The 21,542-nt window shown below is 43.2% G+C and overlaps 1 protein-coding gene across 2 annotated transcripts in view; it reads left to right on the forward strand.

The window, feature by feature from the left end:
* The first annotated feature begins 3,263 nt into the window (after nt 1-3,263).
* Nucleotides 3,264-21,542, forward strand: part of xkr4 (XK related 4) — a 398,037-nt gene continuing 379,758 nt past the window's right edge. For both annotated transcript variants that reach the window (XM_068030872.1, XM_068030873.1), the window contains exon 1: nt 3,264-3,922. In XM_068030872.1, the coding sequence (XP_067886973.1) occupies nt 3,264-3,922 (659 nt within the window). The remainder of the gene's footprint in view (nt 3,923-21,542) is intronic.

The raw sequence follows: 21,542 nt of genomic DNA on the forward strand, positions 1-21,542 counted from the left end.
TGGGAAAGTGAAGGCGCACGGGTGCTGCACGTCACACTGAAGATCGGGAAATGAAGGTAAGAACATTGGGTTTAGATTTTAATGTATGCAAATATGTAATTTAAATATGTAAACTCGGGTGCCGTTGCAGAGCGGCGGAGGGGCAGCCATGGAGATTCCCCACCACCAGGAAGATCGAACCTGGCAATCCCAGCATCGGGTTCCGTGGCGGCCACTGCTGCTCCAATTTCCCCCTATCGCGGAACCTGACGTCGGTCTAGGAACAAAATCCAGCCCTACATTTGGGACAAAAGGTTTGGGTGATACATCCAACTGAAGGGACCTGGTTTTTAGAAGAAGTTTCAAAGGTATGCAGTGAACCCAGATCCTATGAGGTCATGACACCAAGCGGAGCAACATAATGGAGGAACTGAAGCCAGTTGAGGGAGTTATCCAGCTGTGTGTCATCCAACACTCCAGTTGCATCAAGAACATGCTCCAGGGTGAGCCCAGAGAGTGACATTATGGAAAATCAACGCGAAGACAACCAGCGCAATGATAGTACCCAGGAGGCAAAGGTGTCTACAAGTCAAGAACAATGAAATGATGAGTCCATATCCCAACAGGGTTTCACCATCAAGAGATCCGGAAGGATCAGTAAACTACCTCTACGTTATAGAGACTCTTGAACTCTCAAATGAAAAGTGGAGAGCTATCGTCATGTAAATAGTTTTTGCAACAGTCCTATTGTATTATGTTTATCTGTTATTACTGCGTGTGCTGTTTGTTTTTGGGGAAAAGTGAGGCTGTTGTATTAGGGCTTTAAGGGAATGTACAAAGAGTGAGCGTGATCATCGCCAAAGGAAGTGATGTCATGCAGCATGTGATCCTGCAGTTGTAGTGTGTGGATGCCTAGGCTAGATGTGCCTAGTGGGCTGTCCTGTAATCTATATGTAACAGTTCTAGTCTTCAAATAAAATAATCTACCTTATTCATACCAGTCATCTCGATGTGATTGGTAAGTGTGTGCACAGCAAGCAAGGAATGTAACATTAATCAGGTCACTTGCGTTTATAGTAATAAAAATATGGGGAGGGCTTGTGAGGGCAATGTAACCATGGAGTTTAAGAGGACAATCAAACTATGGTAACAGAATGATTAGAAGGGATTGAGAACAGTTACGTGCATTTTGCTCACTCCATGTTGTTATTCTGATGTCACTTTTATGTAGCTTTGATGTAATATGTTCTATGGATAAAATCTAGAAATTAAACAAAGAATTAGTATAAAAGTTGTGAATGAAGTACTGTATGTTGTAGTCATATTGGGATCATGAGGTGTGAGGCCGAAGAACACATACTGGATTGTGTAGTGTGATGTCTCCTTAAGGACCTGATTTTGCAGTGTTACAACTGCATGTGTCTACTCTGATGTTTGAAGTAACAAAATGAATTACAACAAGAAAGCACGTCAACATCAAACACCTCCATTCAATCTGCAAGTGTAACCCCAAACTTCCTATCAATTGCCACTCCAGTTCTTTGTCACAATCCCATTCTGATTTCTTTTTGTCCTTCTACATTGTTTTAATGAAGCTCAAAGCAAGCTTAAGGAACAGCACCTTAGCTTTAACCCAAACACTTTCCAGTCCTTTGGCCTTGATAGCCTTAACGATTTCATATCTGAACCAATGTTCTCTTTAAAATTTTGTCATTGTGCACAACCAGTTTTTTCAATGCGTGGTACCTCTAAATATTTTGCATGGCTGGTGTGCATGCACGGTACTTAACATGGAGCAAGGCCTGCATGGTACCTTCCCATGGTACCTGGGTATTATGCAGTTGCACATGTGCACAGCTCAGTAGGAACAGTATTCTAACCATAGATCCCTTTTTCTCTCTGGTAGGAAGGGCAGGCAATGTAGAAAGTGTGCACTGCTGTTTCTGATGATGTTGGGATACAGATACAGCTGCTGGAGTCTAGGGTCTGCCATTGGAACTCTGTGAAGGCAAAGTGGCCCGTGGTATCAATCTGCTTCTTTCAACAACCTCGTGCAGCTTGCTCTGCTTTGCCAGTTTTTCATGCTTCCCTTTCTACTTGATCCTTCGCCTCTTTAAGATATTCACACACTATCAGTGTCTCATATCTCATTATGTCCCCTATTGTCTCATGCTGATATCACACCTGCATTTTAACTATCTTCTTTTCTCCACTTAAGCTTTTTACAGATCATTCCATTTATTTTCTTGTGCTTGTGTATGCGCATGTGTGTTTCCCTTCCCCTTGTCCTGTTCTTTTTCAAATGCTTTTTGCCTGTAACATCTTCCAGTTGTAACAAAGGGTCCACACCTGAAATGTTAACTTCTCTGTTCTCTCTACAGATGCTACCTTACCTGCTGACTGTTTCCAGTATTAATTTTTTTAGTTTCAGATTTACGGCATCTGCAGTATCTTGCTTTTTGTTCATTTTTTTAGTTCCCTAAATTGTGACCACTTCCTAGGAATCTAATATTAGGCTGAAAGGATCAAAACAGATACAAACTTGCACTGATAATCATTTCATTTGCATACTTCAAAATAAATATTATTTGTGCTAGTGACATCTATGGGCAGAATATCAATACTTCACCAATTGGGCAAGCTTCCGACTTTGAACATATATTTACTCTACAATGTTATTTTGCTTGTGAAACCAATGATTATTTTGTTTGTACTACTGATTATAGTTTTGTTTTCTTTGTCAATGCTGCTTTGCTTTTGGCGACGTTGAATTAATAAACAAAATGTTCAACGAAAAAGCCATATGGGGAAATTTACTCTAAGATCAAAAGTGCAGCAAATTTGTAAGATATTGTACATGATCCCAATAATCAAAAGTGCTCTAAAGTAAGTATGTTCTACGAGTTACTCTCTGTATTTTTCTGCGAAATTTGGAACAATTCTGAAACAAAAACAGAAAATGCTGCAAACGCTCAGATCAGTCAGTCAGCATTGTGGTGAGAACAGAGCAAGTTAACATTTCAGGTGGGGAACCTTTCCTCAGAACAGAAGTTTGTGCGAATGACCATTCAGCGACAGCGATGCGAGTTCTCTTTCTTCTTTTCAATGGGCAGGTCTCTCCATCAGGAGCAGATAGCGGAAGTTTAGTGGTGTATAACCAGTCTCACATACCGGAAGTGGAGGTCGCCCTATTCACTGACAGCACCAGAGAGAGGTGAGAGAGAGGGAAGGAGAGAAAGATAGAGAGAGGGAGTGGAGGAGGAGGAAGCGGACCAGGGAGTCTGATGGCTGCTAAGTCGGACGGGCTGTTAAAGATGAAGAAGAAGAGCGACGTGGCGTTCACTCCTTTGCAAAATTCGGAACACTCGTACTCCGGGCAGCATCAGGACCATGGACAGCAGCAGGAGGAGGACGAGCAGGAACGCGAGAGGGTGAGCGCAGAGCCCGGCTCAGCGGAGTTGTCCTCCCGTTGCTGCACAGGGCTTTGCCGGGGTCGCTGCCTCCGCTTCGCCCGGCACCAGAGGTACACACTGTGGGACGGCCTGTGGATCGTGGCCGCGGTCACCGTCTATTTCTCCGACGTGGGCACGGACGTGTGGCTGGCGGTGGACTACTACCTGCATTCCCGTTACTGGTGGTTCGGGTTGACTCTGTTCTTCGTGGTGCTGGGCTCTCTGGCCGTGCAGGTCTTCAGTTTCAGATGGTTTATCCACGACTTCAGCGCTAACAACGGAGCCGGTGCCAACAGTACCAGCCCCGTGGATGGCAAGTTATTGAGCAGCGCTGGGGGAGGCGGCGAGAGCGATGCCCGGTCTCCACAACGACATCCTTCAACCACCAGGACCAAGAACACCAGCAAAGACAACAAGACATCCTCGTGTTCCTTCTGCGTCTGGCTGCTACAGTCAATCATCCACATCCTTCAGCTCGGACAGCTCTGGAGGTAACTTACACTCAATGTGCCAAATCGCTGTAGCAACAGCAGTCGGAAAAGCAAAGCACACAACACAACCAGTAGCACAAACAAAAATCTGCTAAAGTAAGCTGTCCCCTCAATAATTGCTATTCAGACACTCCAGTACAAATGCCTTTGACATTTGTTCTGTTCAGATCAGAAAGTGCAGACATCTGAATGTTTGCAAATATAGAAATGTTAAGATGCTAATGGTTTGTTAATAGTAGTTGAAAAACACCATTTTAGTTTAACGCCAGTGTATAAAATAACCATTTGCAATAATGCTGCAAATGAGGTTTGTGATAGGTGAAGGGCTGCTGGTTGCTTTGTAATGCTTTGTAAGGATATAATTCTGCAGCATCTAAAGAATGTTGTCATACCTTTTGTGTGACCGGAAGTGTTCTCTTGTAACGTTCGGGACCATTCTTTGAAATACGCAGATAGTGCATTTTAAAGCACGTTTCTTGCCAATGCAGATCATTGTTCTGCCTGCACAGTACTGGGACGTTAATAGTAAATACCGGTTTTATTGCGATACAGCCGTCATAAATATTCGCTATGGCAGTAACCTGCATCGTTAATCCACCACGACTTCCTTAAAATGTTATTTTTGCGCACATCATGATATCCAGTTTCAGTAGGAACTATACATAAAAATATTTTGCAAGATACTTTAACACGATGAACTCACTGTGTAAAATACAGACACGCTGCCAACTAAATACCGGCATTAAATTATGTTATAACTGAAGCCTTAGGGAAGACTGTACTCGTCAGACTGAGTTTTAAACGGACCCGTGTATTGTTTCTCCATTAATTGTCGCGCCTCTTTGGACTGCAAATAGATTATAGTGATAACAACTCCCCTATAATTAATCAGCACCACTGCTTCATTGCTTATTATTGCTGGATACTTCAATTCGTTTGCAGTCAACCAGTAATTTTGTGATTATGCTGTGTGTTAGATTATGCGTTGCACCGCGTGAATCTGGTACATGTGCGAAAACAAATCAACTTACTGCTTAGATATATAAAAAATCAACTGTTTTGGGTTTGCAGCTACTATTTAGCAACATTTTGCTTCTTTTTCGGCATTTATTTGAGAACAGGAATGATCGATGTCTCTTTTAGTTATAAATGTTGCTGAGACAATATTGTTTAAAATGTGTGCCCAATGGACAAGGGCCTTTTCTGCAACGTTGACAGTCTGTGGATCAGCTGGGCGCTCCAGTTGGCTCAGACAGTTAAAGAGGACAGAGTTTGAAGGTATTCCGAGTAGGAGGGTTGGTCTTTGTTCATACATTTACAGTACAACATTCATTTCTAAGATTATTAATGTTGATATGTGACTTTAATTACCAACAATGTAAATGGTATTTAATCACACGCTGGTGAAGTTTACTATCTTGCATTAAAGATAAGGTACATTTTATTGAATTTTAGGCATTAAGTAAAGTCATTAAATTAACTCTTCCCCAAAGTAATGATTTTTCAGATTGAATTTTGAAGATTTATAAAAATTTCCTTGGAAGAAGTGAATGATATCTGTGACATCATGCATTTTGTATTTCCTCCTACTCCAAACAGTAGCTTTGTGAAAAGGTTAAGTCAAGTAACAGACTGATATGTGACTGGAGACTAATATATATAAAATTCATCTAAAAGTTTCTCTTAGCTTACAGAAAAATAATGATAAGGATTTTAGTTCATTTTCTAGGAGACAACACTGAAATAAGCTACAACATTTCAGCTCTATACCTGATCTTTTCTTGTTTTTCTGCAAAATCTCTGTATTGTAGGTACCAAGAGCCTGTTTGTAATGCACTGATGTAAGAATGTATTCCAAACTTACACGTCGGAAGCTGAAAATGTAAATGAAGTGTAATTTGGGTTTGAAGGACAAAGACAGCTCTGAATAAGAAGTGAGATGGATTGATCCTAATAGAAAATTCTGAAGTGAAATAGGCTATATCACTGGGAGACATACATTATCTTCAGCCTTTCATAAGTTTGAAAGAGCACAGTTTGGAACTGCTTTGTGGCATGAGCTAATTTCACAAGTGAAAGAACATTAGTAAGGCACAGCTGCTCAGTTCCTTATTCTAGTTATTCAATGGCCATTACTCAGGTTGTGTGTGAAACTGATTTTTCACATCACAGGTCATTAAGTTATAATTGTACTATGTGATATTGTTATCTACCAGTTATGACATAATCTACACTTCTGTGGCACTGTTGATCAGTTGAGAAATGCAACATAATTTATCACCTGACAAGTAATACATTAGGTAGTACACCATGACAAAACCCTAAGGTAAAATTAGTTCATCATCCTGGGGCATAATCACTAACACACTTTAATTTCCAATCCAATTTTTTCCTGCATTATAAAAAGGTACAGCCACATCTCCAAAATGCACGACAATAATGATATCTTTCATGTGACTTTCATGCAGAATAAGTGCCTCCATGCTTCAATTAAATGCTAAGTCTGTAAGCATGGGGACGATACTCCTGCCAGATTGAGAATATTTCTTAATTCACTTGCGTCAATCATCTCTTTAAGAGTCCCCATATGTTAAATACATATACAACATAAACTGCACAATAACTTAGTATTCTTCAGATTTCTATATTTGTACAATATTGGGAAATACTCTTAGTTGCCACGATACAACACCATAGATTGCAACCTGTGATAGTTAACTGTGTACATGATACAGGCAGAAAAATCAGATATAACAATACAATTCTCTGGAATAAAAGTCCCAATGCTCAACTCTCCTAGTGTTCATACCCAGTGAATTTAGTCAATCTACTGACAGTTGTAGATGAAAGAAAATATTATATTTTTAAAGTTTAACAATTTTTATGTAAAATGTTTTTGTGAATGGTTTCTATTTAGATGAAATAGCTTCTACTTAGATCAAATAGCTGGTTAAACTGTTTGGGAGTGAATAAATTTTAAACTTATCAGTATTCAATCATATGAAGTTCAGGATCTTCCACGCAATGTCTAATAACCATTAAGTTAGAATTAAATACATGGTATAAATGCTTATTACACTCAATCCAGCCCCCCACAATTTTGCATCTCTTCTTATCAATGCCACATCTGACCAATTAAAAATGTAAAGTGGCTTATCTTACATGCATAACATTAGCCAACAGAACTAGGTGAACATTTTAACAAAAGCAGAATAATACAATGTTTCAAGTCTGAAATAAGAACAGAAAATGTTAAAAACATTCAGTGAGTCAGGCAGCATATGCGGAGAAAGAAACAGCGTTAATGGGGGAAATTGTAACATGGGTGAACGTGTGGGTTTGGGCGCGGTTTAAGTGCTGGAAAAGTGCAAGCCCATCGGAAAGCCATCTCCAACCTGCCAAATTCTGTATTTAACTCCAATGCATTAGGCTGTGTGCCTGCAACCCCCTCGGGGGAGGTGGGTTGTCAATTTTAATCTGTTAATCGCTCAATTACTGTGATATTATCACGGGTTTTGCAATATAACTGTGGATGCCTGGGCTTTCTTTAACTCACCAATGAAAACAAGGTAAGAGCACAGCAAGAATTGAGTACACAGAAGACATAATACAGAAATATCCCATTAAGCATTGCCACCTGACATTTGCTTTCTTGTCTGCTTGTGTGCCAGTATTTGTGCTGAGAGGCAACTTTTGCACCTTTGGAGGTTTGGTTTACAATTCTGGAGTTTTTAACTACATTTTGGAGGTTTGGAGTTCTGATCTGCATTTTGAAGCTCTCAGCATAGGTGCCACTTACGCTGTGTTACTTTGGATCTCAGATGAGGATGAAGATGAGCAGGAACAGGGGCAGTACCAGCTTGCTGGTCACAGACCTCCAGCTCCACAGGAGAGAGGTGCAGCTTGCAGGAGGCCATATCCAGCACACAGGATCTACAGGCAGAGTATAAGCTTCCTTGACATGTCAGAACACCAGTGTTTCAGAAGGCTCAGGGTGTCAAGACAGATGGTGGCAGACATTTGCAGTCTGCTGGAGCAAGACCTGCTTTCAACTGGACTAGAGGCCATGCTTTACAAGTGGCTGCCACCACCCTCAGCTTCTTTGCCTCTGGATCCCTCCAGAATACTGTCAGAGACATTTGCAGAAACTTGCATTTGGTGGCTCACAAATGCATAAGACAAGTGACTGATGCTTTGTTTGCTAGGACTGGTAGTTATGTATACTTTTCTTGCAATGATGGCAATCGCGTTTATGGTTCTGGCTGACTTCTACAGGTGTAGAGCATCATCAACTGCATGTACATGGCAATTAAGGAACGCCCCACCCAGATCACCCAGGAGTATTCATCAACTGTAAGGGTTTCCACTCCATCAATGTGCAGTTGTTGTGCAGCCACAAAAAGATGTTTATGCAGGTGCGCACAAGATTCTCAGAAAACTGCCATGCTGCTTTTGGCCTGCAGCAGTCCACCCTGTTGTGCATTCACAGAGTAAATCTACATGAGGTCTTTACTGGGAGCAGCCATATTGAAACTTTATTTACACCTCCCAACAGGGACGGCAGCAGAGAAGCAGTCGAGCAGTATACAAATGCTTAGCTATCACAATACAATCAGCCAGTTCAATACAGGACACTATACACCCTCACTAATTTCTTCACACTTCGAATCAGGCGTACCAGTTGGCTGCTTGGAGACAAGGGATACCCACTTAAAATGTGGCTGATGGCTATGCTCTGCACGGCATTGTACAGTAGCGAGATTTGGACCTGCAAAAGGAACAAGTCATAGAGCACAAGGAGAAGCAGGTGGAATGGGGTGTGATCAAGGCCTCAGCAGGTCACACATTGCTGTCCGGGTGCCCTCATTATTGCGAAGTTCACTTAGGTTCCACTAGTCCAGTCATGTGGCAAACGCCAATAAAAGCCAATAATAAAAGCAAAATACTGCAGATGCTGGAAATCTGAAATAAAAACAGAAATGGCTGGAAATACTCAGCAGGTCAGGCAGCATCTGTGGAAATAAAAGCCACTTACTCCCTGAAATTACACTAATACAAAACACTCCTGCAAACAAACAAGCGTCCCTTTCATAGCCTTTCATTGCTTGGTGTCAATTCTTGTCTTACCATTCATCACAAGTGAAAGTCTACCTGCTAGGCGGCAACCAAAAATGGGCAACATGGAAAAGTGGTCAAAAGAAATAATATATATGTCTCAAAAATAAAACAGAAACTTACCAATCTAACACAGTGCAACACGCCCATGTGCATACCCTTGTACAACAACAAATTTTTACTCTTCCTAAAACTTCTGAGTAGAAGCAGGCTGCTTAGATCCCTGCTTTGACTGCTGAGATACTCTTGGCTAAGTCCTCTGGGTTTTGAAGCTCTTGAAGGCCCTGCCAAAGACTGCTGCACCTGCAACTATGCAGTGGCATACTCAACCATCAGCACACAAGATGCATGGGAGGAAATAGGTGAGAAGTGGAAGCATTTTGAGTTGAATACCTACTTCCATGTTCCCTTTCACCATCATCCCTCTCATGACTCACCCACACTTTGCTGCTAGCCATGAACTGAAGAGCACTTTCCTGCAGATCAGTGGGATGATTAACGGCCAAGGCTGGGGCATCATTTATCCTATTTAAGGTAGCATTCATAGTTGTAAGCCATTGGTGAGGGCCTGCATGCATTCATTTGATTGCTGCATTTGGCGTTCCTTGCAGTTGGCCACTCTTTCCATGAACAAAGACATTGGGCTGAAGTTTACAGATCCCCCTCTGACATCGGGGGTTGTGGCAGGGGGGCCAGAAAATGCCTCCAGGAGAGGGCCGCCATGCAGCCAGACGCTGTGAGGGCCCGGCCCAATAATGCTGGCGGCGGCGAGGCCTCATGGCGGCCCCCCGTCACTCAGCAATGGGACCGCCATTAACATATTGAAATAAATTTAATTAATTAATTAATTACCTTTACAAAGGTTGATAGGTAAATTGGCCATTATAAATTGTCACTAGTATAGGTAGGTGGTAGGGAAATATCGGGACAGGTGGGGATGTTTGGTAGGAATATGGGATTAGTGTAGGATTAGTATAAATGGGTGGTTGATGGTCGGCACAGACTCGGTGGGCCGAAGGGCCTGTTTCAGTGCTGTATCTCTAATCAAAATTCCCACCATCTGTCCCAGTGCGATATTCGTGCACTGGCCAGCACACCCGCACCTTCGGATCCCTGTCCAGGGAACCGAGGTATAACATTGTTTTGGGGGGTGGGGGGGAAGGAGGTAAGTTTCTCAGTGCGGGGTTTGGAGGGAGCGGGGTCAAAGTAATATCATTGGTGTAGGGGATGGTGAGAAGGGTTATAATTTAAAGTATATGTACTTTGGGGGGAGGGGAAGGTCAGGTGAACATGCTAAGTGTTTTGTGGGGGAGAGGGCAAGTAATTAATTTAATTGTTATTGGGGGCTGGGAGAGGGACAGACTAAATGTATTTAATTATTTTTATTAAATGTTCCTTTAAATATTTAAATTGAATGGTAGGGCTCGAAGCCCTTTAAAAATGGTGTCAGCGCCTACGTGCAGGCAGCTGGCGCCATTGCCGGGGATGGACAGCCCCCCCCACCCTCCATCTCATCGGGGGCGGGGGGAAGAAGGGCAGTCCCATCCGGCTATTCAAATGAGCCGTCGCGCTTAATATTGCGCAGCTCTGCAACATTCGGCCCATAAGGGCAGACCGCCATTGTTTTCACAAAAAAAAGAAATCGGTGGCAGGAGTATAAATTTCAGCCCATCATTGTAAAAGCCTGCGCTGCGTCAACATGCCACTCATGCTTAAGATAGACTCCTCCAGTCTCTCTGCAAATGTGCACAGTGCATCTGGAACACCTGCTGTATATTGCATATTCTTTGCTGCTGCTCCGGAAGTATCCTGTTCGTCAATGGCCCCCGAGGTTCAGCACCTGTGTCCAGCTGAGCAGAGCTTGGAGCATCCTCTGGCCTCTGGCACAGACTTTCCACTGCTGTCCCTGCCTCCACCATCTGCTCTTGGTCATCTGTGATGTGTGAGTCATCAGGTGACAACCCAACAGTCTGTCTTTTCAGTCCCACTGAAGTGTGAGAGTCTGAGCTGGTGCATGGTCTGCATGGATCCTATAAAGGTGCACCTACAATGGGAGTGAACTCCTCTGAGGACTCATTGTCTTCCTGGACCACCTCCTGTGGTATGCTTGAATGTCTGGTGGAAGATTTAAGACATGAATTATAACTGTCAATGTAAGAATGTTTTGACTGATCATTGTGCACATAATCATATCTCACTCGCTGCTGACATGAGTGAGTGTTGTATGCTATGTGGCTGCCTGATATTTAATTCTGTTAGCAGGTAGCTGGGAGGCCCCCAATTCTGGAGGCCAAACATGCTGAGATGCCACTGATGTCCATTGCCTCCTGCTCTGCAGCTGTCAGTTGTGAGATGGCTGAAGGGCCATCTCAAGTTCCCTACCTCTCATAGGAAACATAGGAACATAGGAAGATAGGAACAGGAGTAGGCGATTCAGCCCCTTGAGCCCGTCCTGCCATTTAATGAGATCATGGCTGATCCGTGGCCTAACTCCATATACCTGCCTTTGGCCTATATCCCTTTATATCTTTGCTTAACAAAACTCTTTCTATCTCAGATTTAAAATTAACAACTGTTCTCGCTTCAACTGCTGTTTGTGGGAGAGAGTTCCAAACCTCTACCATCCTTTGCGTGAAGAAGTGCTTCCTAACATCTCTCCTGAATGGTCTGGTCCTCATTTTTAGCCTATGCCCCTTAGTTATAGAATCTTGAACCAGTGGAAATAGTTTGTCTTTATCTAGCCTGTCTTTTCCTGTTAATACCTTGTAGATTTCGATCAGATCACTCCTTAACCTTCTAAATTCTAGTGAAAGCAGGCCTAATTTGTGTAAACTCTCCTCGTAACTTAACCCCTGAAGTCCAGGTATCGTTCTTGTAAACCTACGTTGCACTCCCTCCAAGGCCAATATATCCTTCCTAAGATCTGGTGCCCAGAACTGCTCACAGTACTCCAAGTGCGGTCTAACCAGGGTTTTTTTACAGCTGCAGCATAACCTTTGTGTCTTTATACTCCAATCCTCTGGATATAAAGACTAGCATTCCATTAGCCTTTTTGATTAATTTCCTCACTTGCTCATGGCATTTTCAAGATCTATGCACCTGAACCCCCAAGTCTCTTTGGACATCCACTGTACTTAACCTCTTCCCATTTAGAAAGTACCCTGCTCTATCCTTCTCTCCCTCATGTTCCGTACTTTGCTCCTGCAAGGAGGGAAAATATAGGCCAATGATTGAGAGTATTGGCATGTATTGAAAAGATTTTTTAAGGGTGAAAATAAGGGAGAGGAGTGATATTGCATGATGAAGGTTGATTGTCAGTGGTAAATGGACAGATGAAGTTGTGAGGAAGTATATAGACAGAGAGGGATTGGTGTATATGCTGGGTAAACTGGCAGGAGGAGTGATATGCTGGAGTAGGCTTGAGAAGGTAATGTAGGGGGTTGGGTTGATACATATATCAGGATGTAAGTGAATGTGTCACTGTAGTCAACTTTCCTGCCCTGTGTAGGTCATTAAATTGCTTTTGGCAGTGAACCCACAACTGTGGCAAAGTGCTCCTATTGGTGACCTCATGGGCAACCTCTAGTCACACCTTCTTGGTTTCACCAGTAGGGAAGGGTACATCCCTGCAGGCCCATACAGCCTCCAGCAGCACATCCTGGGAGACAAGGCTAAGCCTTTTAATATTTGGACTCCATTCTGCCAATTCCTTTGGTTATGCTCCCAACTCCCAAGCTCCAAGTTTCATTTTTGAAGTGCCCATTTAAATACTGGAGTTGAAATCACCTCATGTGGGCGTCATCACTCCCACTCATGCTAATTGGCCAGGAAACCTGTTAGTAGTATGGTAGTGCTGTGGCTGTGTTAAAAAGCCACTGACAGACACGCTGCACTTACTTCCAAGTTTCCCATGCACAACCGGACTCCCCGCTCCCACCGCAATCTAATGTTTCAGGTCGTTGATCTGCTGAGTGTTTCCAGCATTTTCTGTTTGATTGTAGGTGAACATATTGTTGGAGTCAAGCTACAGAGATTTTACCTTAGTCAATTGACAAATGTTGCTTATTTAGGGTTTTTCAAGTATAAACTCCACATGTGACCTTGTTTGGAGCTTGATGGCTGAGTGCAGTTGGTTGCATGTTATGAGAGCAATTTTCTATAGGACATTAACAAACCTGTAGCCTTGCTTTAGTGATTGACGGCTTGCTTTTTAAAGGGACTGGCAATTTAAAATCAGCTATTTTGCACATGAATAATAAAAGTTTAAAAATTGATAATATTTCATAGTATGTGTTGGAAGTGTTTTGACTTGTGTTGATGTATAACTTCATTTTTGCCACTAGAGGTAATTTTTTCCTTACTGAAGTCATTCTTACTTGTGTGCGGTTTTGCTTGAGGTTGCTGCTGTAACTTTTTCTGAAGCACTGTTGTTGACTATATACACCATGTTTCATCTTCATTTTGTGATCTGGTCATGGGAGGAGGGAGTCCAGTACAGTGCAGCCGATCATTTCTAGGTAAACCGTGATGTATTTGCCCTATATTTTGTATTAATTGCTTCCTTTTTTAAGGATACATATATTTTTCACTGGAGAAAACAAAATCTGCTCTATCTAAAAATCAGGTGACATTTGCAAGAAGGTGGTTGTGCAATATTATGTACTACAATGTAATTTTTGGGTCATTTTGTGGATGATAAAACCTAACATAAAACATCTACCACATTTCTTTTGATTGTAGACAGATTTCCTCATAAGCTAGTCAGTGCTGCAACCCATTTTATTTCCATTATACATCTTTAATTTTCTGCTTTATAAAATTAATAAAACATCTTGGAATAAAGGGAGAGAAAAAAAAGAGTTGAATAAGCTACATAGCACAAATATAAATTGATGCAAAACTGTGGATTTATGGCACAATCTGTAATTACATTGCATGAAAAGCTGTTGGGGGCCTATAGCAAAATGCCAGAGAGAAAAATTTGAACTAACTTTGTAGCAGATTAATTTGTTTTATACACTACAGTAAATGGAACTATGCAAAGGAAATATATCCACTAGATCATTGCTGGATGGTGCTGAAATGCTTTTCTGAATTAGTTCTAGTGCCTATAAAGTAATTTTCTTTTTAAGAATATGTTTTATTAGAAATCCATGCGACTGCATTTATTAGTAACAGGAGACAGCAGTCCAAAATTACCAGTGACTAAGAACAAGTTGTGGCTTTGTACAGCAAGAGGCATAAATTCTTCTGTGCTCTTAAGTATATGATGGTTAAATGTACCATGAATTATATATGTGTATAAATGTTCACTGTGTTGACTTTTTGTTGTGGTGTTCAAAAGACGGATCTGGTTTGTAAATAATGAATTGTACATCTTATAATAAAAAGGTTGAGATTTTATAATATTGTATATAGGTTAATAGATATGTCAAGAAAAATTGATTTTCGGTTCCTTGTATTATAAATTCAACTCCTCCAGTAGGCAGTTAATTAAAATGATCCTTTGCTGATCATTAAAATGAATGCCAAATTTAGAATTAGAACTGAATAAAGTGCAACACTTTGTGTAAATGCGTAAATGAGATTTGGAAATCACATCTTCACATCAAGATGGTGAAGAACAAATATGAAATATGCTCATCTATTAACATATTGCATCAGTTCTCAGTTGATTAGATAGATGGATCACTTATTATGACAAAGGGAGGTGAGAAAATTAAAAGCACTGATTTTGGTTCAAAAAATAACATTCATCCAATTGATTTAGAGGAGGTTATTTGGGAAGCTGATATTGTGAATATAACATGCAATGATATTTTCACAATACAATGATGTTTCTTTGGGTGAATTACACTATCACTTTAACTATTTATGTAACACTAAAGAAAGCTTTGACAGCTAAATTTCAGAGCTGACAAAACTGATAATACGAGGTGCAGTGTTTCACCTGAAGTGAAAGATTGATTCAAATTCCGGCCTCAGCTGACCTTTGCGCAAAGGTTACTGTGCCATTGGGCACAGCAACTATTAGCTGCCAGGCCAAATGAAACAGGTGGGCAGAATTACCACATTGGTCTTAATAGTTGAACCAGGAACAGTATTCATAACATCCAGTGTTGGATCATCTTTGGATTTCATTTGTTAATTTTTTTTCCTCCCATTTATGTGGTGCACTCACAGGAATGCACAGGTATAGTCGATGCACATGTTTAGAGCTCAGCTGTCTTAGAAACAAAGTATAACTGGGCAACCAAACATTAAAAAACTGTAGTAATGATGCTGCATCACCATTGGGCATGCACAGCAATATGCTGGGTGCATTGGCCACCCTGCCAGGCAGCCCCCTGTCACTTTCAAAGAGCAGGCACGATTCCAACTCCAAGTGCCACAGGGGAGTGCAGCAAATACCAGCAAGCAGGAGTGTCCAAGAGGACAAAAGGAAGATTAGCAAAGAATCCAACCCCACAGTCAGGAAAAAAGGGAACCAGCCGTTCCCTAAGGTGAAAGGCTGCGTTGCTGACAACGCAACCACTAGGTGACACTGCAATGGCACATGCGCAAATGCAGCCTGTGCCAGTAAAACGTTGCAATCTGCGACGTCAGGCAGCTGCCAGGATTAAAGATGGCACTGCTCAAATAATCACAAGATGGCAACCTAAACACATGGCAGCACACAATGGCCGGAGAGGGGAGGGAGCGAGCGGGCGGGCCGGGGAGGGGAGGGAGCGAGCGGGCCAGGGAGGGGAGGGAGCGGGCGGGCGGGCAGTGAATGAGCGGGCCGGGGAGGGGAGGGAGAGCGCGCCCGCCACCAGCAATGTCTTCGGCAGCGCTCTCCCCGCTCCTCCCACACCCGCTCTCTCCCCGCTCCCCAGATCCCCCCTCCCCCCACCCCTGCTCTCTCCAGCCCAGAGCCCCCAGCATCTGCCCGCGTTACGCGATGACGTCTTCTGCGCATGCACCAACCAGTCCTGGCACTGCGGAACGCAACGCATGCGCAGAGTGTATGAACCAATTTGCGCATGTGCGCATATTGGCGCAGTTGGATGACGTCAGCTGCCGGTTGCGTTGTCAATAATCACTGTGAAGGTGAAAAGCCCTTACATGACTCATCAATGCAATAAAAGAGAGTTCAAAGTGAAACCGCTCACTGCCGCTGCCCCTGAGCAGAACTCCAACCTAGGGCTAATTAAATCTACTCCCCCCACCCCCCCCCTCCCCACCCACACCCCTGCAGACCTCAACAAGAACAAAGATACCTTAGGCAGTCATGGAAATGTGCAAACTGAAAAAAGAACTTCCTCAAAAACCACATGTTTATTGGGATGCCAAAAAGGGTGTTTAAAGACAGGCTGTCATAATTGTTCGGGTTCTGAATGAATGAGAGAAATGCATTTGTGTTTTCCTGTCCTTATCTTCTCTCTAGTCCCTTTTAATGAAATGCTCTTTTAAAAAAAAAATTGCTGGAGTGAAGAAATGACTTGTTAAAAGGATCACCAGACATTTGGGCTGGAAGGACATTAGCATACTTAGAGACACTGCTTGTGGAGACAAAGGACTATTCCCTGATCCAATTAACCCAAATGGATTTTGATCACCAGATATTGAGGGTGGAAGGAAGAGCATTCCAGGAACTGCTAAGATAATACAATCTACAAACACAGAAATGGTTAAGCCAGTTAGTCATATGACTGACCTGCTGGCCAACTTGTTTTTTGAAATTGTGCCACACAGAAAGGGACAAAAGCAGTTGGCAATTGAAGCTGAACAAGCAAGCCTCTCTCCTGGCTGTCTCTCTCTTGCTTTCTCCCACGCCATCGGACCCATGGAAGACATGTAAACCTCAAGAGAGAAAAGACTCTGACATTGAGATAAGTTGAAGCATGAACTGGGCCCCAACAAACAGCAGGACTGACCGACAACCAAAGACTCCACGTTGAGCTCAAAGGACAGTAAATAACTAACAGATTTTGCCTCAAACTTTTCTGCTTTATTCTTTTCTACTTTTTTTCTCTCTATCTGTATGTGTGTTTATCGTGTATGCATGCTAGCGTGGTTGCGTTGCCTATTCATAGTCGTTAACCGGATTAGAGTTTAAGATTAATAAACTTCTACCTTTCTTGTTTAAATCTAAGGAAACCTGTTTGATTTCTTTGCCTTACAATTAGAGCAGTGACCAAGGATTCACTGAGGGGGAGCTAAAAACACGGTGTTCCTAAAATTAAGCCATGTTATGGTTAAACCAGGCAAAGGCTGAGAGGGAACACCTCGACCCCTTCTCACCTGGTCGTAACAATATGTACAAAGTGTTGAATTTCTTTTCTTCAGTTTGTAGAATGGGCAGAATACACGGTTCAATTAAAAGAACATTAACCAGTGCCAGTCACATCTATTGTACTTGGGGTACTGTTTAATGTAATGCATGGGAATTATGTTCCCCCCAATCCTCTTCCGGGAGCTCATCTTTCTGAATTTATTCTTTCGTAAGCATGCCTATGCCTCTTTGGCAAATACTATGCAGCATGCCCCAAACCACAGTTATTCTGCCTTATACTTCAAGGCACTGCCTGTGTGGCTTAAAGATTGGAAGTTGTGTTAGAAGGCAAAAAGTTTGCTTTGTTATGTTTCTGCCTTATCAATGTATGTCATGGGTGGCCTTTTCACAACTGATCTGGGGAGGGGTATGGTCAGAAAAGGTGCTGTAGAGTGGGAAATGTGTGGACAGGATTTTCCCAGCGTTTTGGGACCCCAATGCTGGGAACAAATGGGGGTCCTGAGCCTGCACCTAATGGCAGCAAGATCGTCACAGCGATATTCCCAGAAGTGGCCTCCTGATTGGCCACCTTCGAGCTCATTGTCCTATTAAGAGGGCCTGCAGCCAGTCAGAGGGCCTGCAGCACTAGAGCCTCGGCAGCCCACTGGGAGAGGCAGGCACTATTGAGGCAGGTAGGAGACCTCGTGGGCACCTCAACATGGATGTGTCCTTGGAGGAGTAAAATTAAATCTATTAATCAAAGGGGGAAGCTTGTAGGCCCCTTATCAGAGGGCAAACCCCTCTGGATGGCTTGTTGGGCTGCGGTTGGGGCCTTTCCTGCCCATGGCCCCCTCTTTCAGAGATGGAGTCTCCGGCCCCGAATCCCTCCCTGGACTGCCTCCACGGAGCTGGTAGCCACCGGATGTAGAGATGGGGGGGGACTCCTAATTGGGGTTTTAATTATGTAAATTGACTGTCTGCCTCCGTGGTGTGGGAAGCTGTTTTCCTGCTTACCCATGGGAAAGATCCCCAGCGGTGGGAATGAGTCGGGAAGCTGTCCCGACTTGGATCCCCAATATTTTCCGAGCACCCAGGCCTCCAAGCCAGTCAGCCAGGGCCAAGAAAATTCAGCCCACAACATTATAAAACAATTGTGGAACTCTTGACTTTCCCAAAGTTGTGTGCATTGTGAGCACTCAATGGAAAATAAACATTAACTTGTAAAATTTTCTACTGGTGGTCAAATATCATTTGAGATTTGGTGGAGCAGTAACCTTTATTAATAAATGGGGAGTGCTGTCACAGCTGCATGAATGCCAATGTGAGTGCAATCAGTGTCACCTTATAATGGGGGAATATCTCAACCCTGAGAGACTGACTTTGTACTGCTGGTGGGAATTGACATGCCAAATTTGATGCCTGGTAGGATCTGTTACCTCAATGATGCAGCATAGTACTGAACACCTGTTTATCAGAGTGATGTCTTCTGTTGGTGCTTGGAAGCACTCAGCAACAAAGTTCCTGGGTCTTGGTGTCCTGCTGCTTTCAGCTCTTCCCACTCCAACGTACTCAGTGATGGTAGACAGGACAATGCCTATGTTGCGGAGTTCATCAAAAACTTCATCTTGATCATTGGAACCTTATCAGCTCTTCCAGTGCTTTCATGCTAGATTTAAATAAGTTAAATTAGCTGACTGTGAGATTCAAGAATATCCTGAGTAAATTTGCAAGTTGCAAGTAAATTTGTCCATTAATTGTTGTTTAGAACAAAGAACAAGAACAAAGAACAGTACAGCACAGGAACAGGCCATTCGGCCCTCCAAGCCTGCGCTGATCTTGATGCCTGCCTAAACTAACACCTTCTGCACTTCCAGGGCCCATATCCCTCTATTCCCTTCCTATTCATGTATTTGTCAAGATGTCTCTTAAACGTCGCTATCGTATCTGCTTCCACCACCTCCCCTGTCAGCAAGTTCCAGGCACTCACCACCCTCTGTGTAAAAAAACTTGCCTCGCACATCACCTCTAAACTTTGCCGCTCATAACTTTGTAAACCTCTATCATGTCGCCCCCTCCACCTCCGTCGTTCCAGTCAAAACAATTCGAGTTTTTCCAACCTCTCCTCATAGCTAATGCAGCTCCAGACCAGGCAACATCCTGGTAAACCTCCTCTGTACCCTCTCCAAAGCCTCCACGTCTTTCTGGTAGTGTGGCGACCAGAATTGCACGCAATATTCTAAGTGTGGCCTAACTAAGGTACTGTACAACTGCAACATGACTTGCCAATTTTTATATTCTATGCCACGACTGATGAAGGCAAGCATGCCGTATGCCTTCTTGACTACCTTATTCACCTGCGTTGCCACTTTCAGTGACCTGTGGACCTTTACGCCCAGATCTCTCTGCCTGTCAATACTCCTAAGGGTTCTGCCATTTACTGTATACTTCCCACCTGCATTAGACCTTCCAAAATGCATTACCTCGCATTTGTCCGGATTAAACTCCATCTGCCATTTCTCCGCCCAAGTCTCCAACCGATCTATGTCCTGCTGTATCCTCTGACAATCCTCATCATTATCCGCAACTCCACCAACCTTTGTGTCGTCCGCAAACTTACTAATCAGACCAGCTACATTTTCCTCCAAATCATTTATATATACTACAAACAGCAAAGGTCCCAGCACTGATCCCTGTGGAACACCACTAGTCACAGCCCTCCATTCAGAAAAGCACCCTTCCACTGCTACCCTCTGTCTTCTATGACCGAGCCAGTTCTGTATCCATCTTGCCAGCTCACCTCTGATCCCCTGTGACTTCACCTTTTGTACCAGTCTGCCATGTGGGACCTTGTCAAAGGCTTTACTAAAGTCCATATAGATAACATCCACTGCCCTTCCTTCATCAATCATCTTCGTCACTTCCTCAAAAAACTCAATCAAATTAGTAAGGCACGACCTCCCCTTCACAAAACCATGCTGTCTCTCGCTAATAAGTTAGTTTGTTTCCAAATGGGAGTAAATCCTGTCCCGAAGAATCCTCTCTAATAGTTTCCCTACCACTGACGTAAGGCTCACCGGCCTATAATTTCCTGGATTATCCTTGCCACCCTTCTTAAACAAAGGCACAACATTGGCTATTCTCCAGTCCTCTGGGACCTCACCTGTAGCCAATGAGGATGCAAAGATTTCTGTCAAGACCCCAGCAATTTCCTCCCTTGCCTCCCTCAGTATTCTAGGGTAGATCCCATCAGGCCCTGGGGACTTATCTACCATAATGCTTTGCAAGACACCCAACACCTCCTCCTTTTTGATAATGAGATGAGTGAGACTATCTGCACTCCCTTCCCTCAGCTCATCATCCACCAAGTCCTTCTCTTTGGTGAATACTGATGCAAAGTACTCATTTAGCACCTCACCCATTTCCTCTGGCTCCACACATAGATTCCCATCTCTGTCCTTGAGTGAGCCAACCCTTTCCCTGGTTACCCTCTTGCTCTTTATATATGTATAAAAAGCCTTGGGATTCTCCTTAATCCTTTTTGACAATGACTTTTCATGACCCCTTTTAGCCCTCCTAACTCCTTGCTTAAGTTCCTTCCTACTGTCTTTATATTCCTCAAGTGCTTCATCTGTTCCTAGCCTTCCAGCCCTTACAAATGCTTCCTTTTTCTTTTTGACTAGGCTCACAATATCCCTCGTTATCCAAGCTTCCCGAAACTTGCCAAACTTATCCTTCTTCCTCACAGGAACATGCTGGTCCTGGATTCTAATCAGCTGACGTTTGAATGACTCCCACATGTCAGATGTTGATTTACCCTCAAACAGCCGCCCCCAATCTAAATTCTTCAGTTCCTGCCTAATATTGTTATAATTAGCCTTCCCCCAATTTAGCACCTTCACCCGAGGACTACTCTTATCCTTATCCACAAGTACCTTAAAACTTATGGAATTATGGTCACTGCTCCCGAAATGCTCCCCCACTGAACCTTCGACCATCTGGCCGGGCTCATTCCCCAATACCAGGTCCAGAATGGCCCCATCCCTAGTTGGACTATCTACATATTGTTTCAAGAAGCCCTCCTGGATGCTCCTCACAAATTCTGCCCCATCCAAGCCCCTAGCACTAAGTGAGTCCCAGTCAATATAGGGGAAGTTAAAATCACCCACCACCACAACCCTGTTACCTTTACATCTTTCCAAAATCTGTCTACATATCTGCTCCTCTATCTCCCGCTGGCTGTTGGGAGGCCTT

Source organism: Heterodontus francisci, chromosome 5 (assembly GCF_036365525.1).
Source record: "Heterodontus francisci isolate sHetFra1 chromosome 5, sHetFra1.hap1, whole genome shotgun sequence".
In the NCBI taxonomy this organism is placed as follows: Eukaryota; Metazoa; Chordata; class Chondrichthyes; order Heterodontiformes; family Heterodontidae; genus Heterodontus; species Heterodontus francisci.